Here is a 2,779-nt window from a genome sequence, read left to right as displayed (position 1 = left end):
CCCTACAAGGAAATCTAGACCATCCTGCCCATTTCATCTCTTCAGGATGAGAGACACCTGTGTGCTGCAATGAAATAGCACCTTCACCACATAATTACAAAGGAGCAGGCCAGAACTTCAATTTGTACCTACTAACAGAGCAACGCTGAAGTTTACAGAGCTATGTACAATGTCGAAAGCTCATCTAGCACTGCTTGAGAAGCTCACCTTTGCATGCTGCAAGGGGGGCAGACCAGACTCCAGAAGAAGTACAGTATACAGATTCCGATGCAGTCAGTTCATAGCCTTCCTCACACTGAACTGTGCAGGACGAGTTGTAGCTGAAGTTCTCCAATGGATGGTTGCACTTGAGGCTCCCGTGATCAGGTTTCTTCAGTGGATCACAACTCTCAACTTCAAAGAAACACAAGAAGGTACAGTCAGTCTCATTGGCTGAGCAGGTAAATCAACAAGCCAAACAAACTGAACACTAGCTAGCATGAACATCACCCTGGCTGAAAAGCAGGATGGAATAATCTTACCAAACTCGCATTCAGGCCCATAGAATCCAGGGTTACAACGGCAGGTGTGATTGTTAATAGTCTCCATGCATTCTCCACGGCCACTGCAGAGATATGGGTTGCAAGAAGCTGAGGAAAAAAAAAAAAAAGAAAAAATACAGCAAATTATAAAAGAATCAGCAATGGCCACTAATGAAACCTGGCTAGCACTTTGTTTATCTTTCTGGCACTAAACAAGCACTTTGTATAGCAAAAGAAAAGCAGGGTGTTCGGTACATAAAATTACCCTGTCATTTCACAGAAGCATTTCAGAAACTAACACCTTTGACAGACTAGCTCAGAGTGAAAGGATTCTACTGGCAGGAAACTCCATGACCACTTGTTCTCAGGTAGATATTAGTAATATTTAAAATGCAAAAGGAACAATATACTATGGGGTAAGTAGAAATCCTCAACAGGTACATTCTTCATTAACTCACCACAGCTCTAATTTGGCTGATGCTTGACTTAGATTTTTTTTTTTTTTTGACCTGGCGTTAGCCACCTCTACACAAAGTGTCTAATCTAATCCAGTGGTCTATAGTCAGCAGACAGATGCCTCCAAAAGAGCCATTCTTATCTAGCTGAGACACCCACTTGAGAGTGGGATGAAAGTCACTCTCTGGAAGAGCCTGTTTCTCTCCACTGATTATAGAGAAGGTCTGGTGATTTGCTCTTAAAAAATGCATAATATTATGAGAGCTAAAAGGTAAGTGAGATCAATCCAACTCTTAGAACAAGAACAACCTCAGTCCTGTAAATAAGGATAAGTGTACAAGTGCTTACAGGGTCAGGTAGTTAATATGTAAGACTAGGTTAAACAACTCATCCCACCCACCATCTCATCTCCACAGGGGCACACTAGAATGGCCTTTATCATACCATACCTGTGTAGCACAAGGCGACCTTCTTTTTCTCACACTGCTCATCATTCCATTTGCCATCATCCTTCCCTCTTTTGATATAGATTTCAACGCAGTCCTCGTTGTTTCCTTTGCCATTTGGCTCACCTGAAGCCCAGTTTTTTGCCTCTTCTGTCAGTTCTTTGTTGGTTCCAATCCAGGTCCATACGTCATTAATTTTTCTGATTCCAATCCAGTAGTAACCCGGATTGAAGGGTAAGAAGTTATTGAGATAATTGATTTCCTCCTTATTCTGAATGGCAACCATATTAGTATACCTCTTTTTGCACCACAGCTCTGCTTCCCTGTAGGTCATGTTTGTGTCTGAATAATGGTATGTCCAACAATTCACACCCTGCAGTATTGTAAGTCCTAGAATGAAAAGATGTCAAAAGTTGGTGTCTGACTTTTTCCTTCCTCTGTCTCTAGAAAAGGATATATAAAGCTCTATAACTATTGCAAACTTGTCAATATCTGAAACTGCATAAAAAGTAGTGGCAATTATTTTATAAACAATTAACTGGCAAGATGTTGACATGCCTGTTTTGAAGCAAGTACAGGGACTTCACCCTGTGAAACTATGTCCGATCACACAAAGCTTTGCAGACTTCATAGCAAACTATAGGAGTCAATTATGTATTTGACAGGCAAGCAGGGAAACATGCCATTGCAGCTAGAGGTTTTTCTATGTGAACCTAGCTTCAAGCTAATTAGGTCAGGTTCAAAAATTCTGTTTAATTCTGAGCTCAAACAGAACAGGCACACTACTATTACCATCCAACTAGTTTTCTACACAGAGACATACACACTTACCATAAGCAAGAAGAGACAGGAACCACAAGCAAATCATGTTTCTGAGAGTTTTCTCTTCTCTTTATCTTTTAAGCAGATGGCTATGAAAGATCAAAGAAACACATTTGTAAAGAACAAATACTGACTTTTTACAATTCAATATAAAATACTGTCTATGCAATCTTTTCTACATACTTTTTAACAATTATTCTAAAGACTTAAATAAGATTTCCATTGTTAGGAAATTATTCATTTTAGAGTAGTTCTTAATATCAAGATAGCTTTTAAATGTAAACAGCTTTTAAAGAACACCGGCACAGAACTCCATCTGTCCAGTTTTCCTTTAGTTGAGCAATGAAACAGAATAACACACTCCATTTATACTCACAGGTTGCAGTTGTGATGGCCAGGTGGCAAAAGTCCTCTGCGGTATTTCTCAGTGACTGCTTTCCGTTGCTAAGTTGCTGAATACGGACTTGAAGATTAAGTTCAGCTCCAAGTGTCTGGACTATGTAATCCCCTGCCTTTACTACGGCCTTTTATTCT

The 2,779-nt window shown here is 39.8% G+C and overlaps 1 protein-coding gene across 1 annotated transcript in view; it reads right to left on the bottom strand.

Moving 5' to 3' along the window:
* The window catches only part of SELE (selectin E), a 4,561-nt gene extending 2,270 nt beyond the window's left edge, over positions 1-2,291 (bottom strand). The window contains exons 1-4 of the mRNA XM_009583766.1: positions 2,255-2,291; positions 1,427-1,813; positions 522-629; positions 208-393 (exon numbers count right to left, since the gene is read on the bottom strand). Of these exons, the coding sequence (XP_009582061.1) occupies positions 208-393; positions 522-629; positions 1,427-1,813; positions 2,255-2,291 (718 nt within the window). The remainder of the gene's footprint in view (positions 1-207; positions 394-521; positions 630-1,426; positions 1,814-2,254) is intronic.
* Positions 2,292-2,779: the final 488 nt, after the last annotated feature.

Source organism: Fulmarus glacialis, unplaced genomic scaffold, assembly GCF_000690835.1.
Source record: "Fulmarus glacialis isolate BGI_N327 unplaced genomic scaffold, ASM69083v1 scaffold16068, whole genome shotgun sequence".
NCBI lineage: Eukaryota > Metazoa > Chordata > Aves > Procellariiformes > Procellariidae > Fulmarus > Fulmarus glacialis.
The sequence above is the reverse complement of the archived record's forward strand: the minus strand, read 5'-3'. Positions and strand labels throughout refer to the sequence as shown.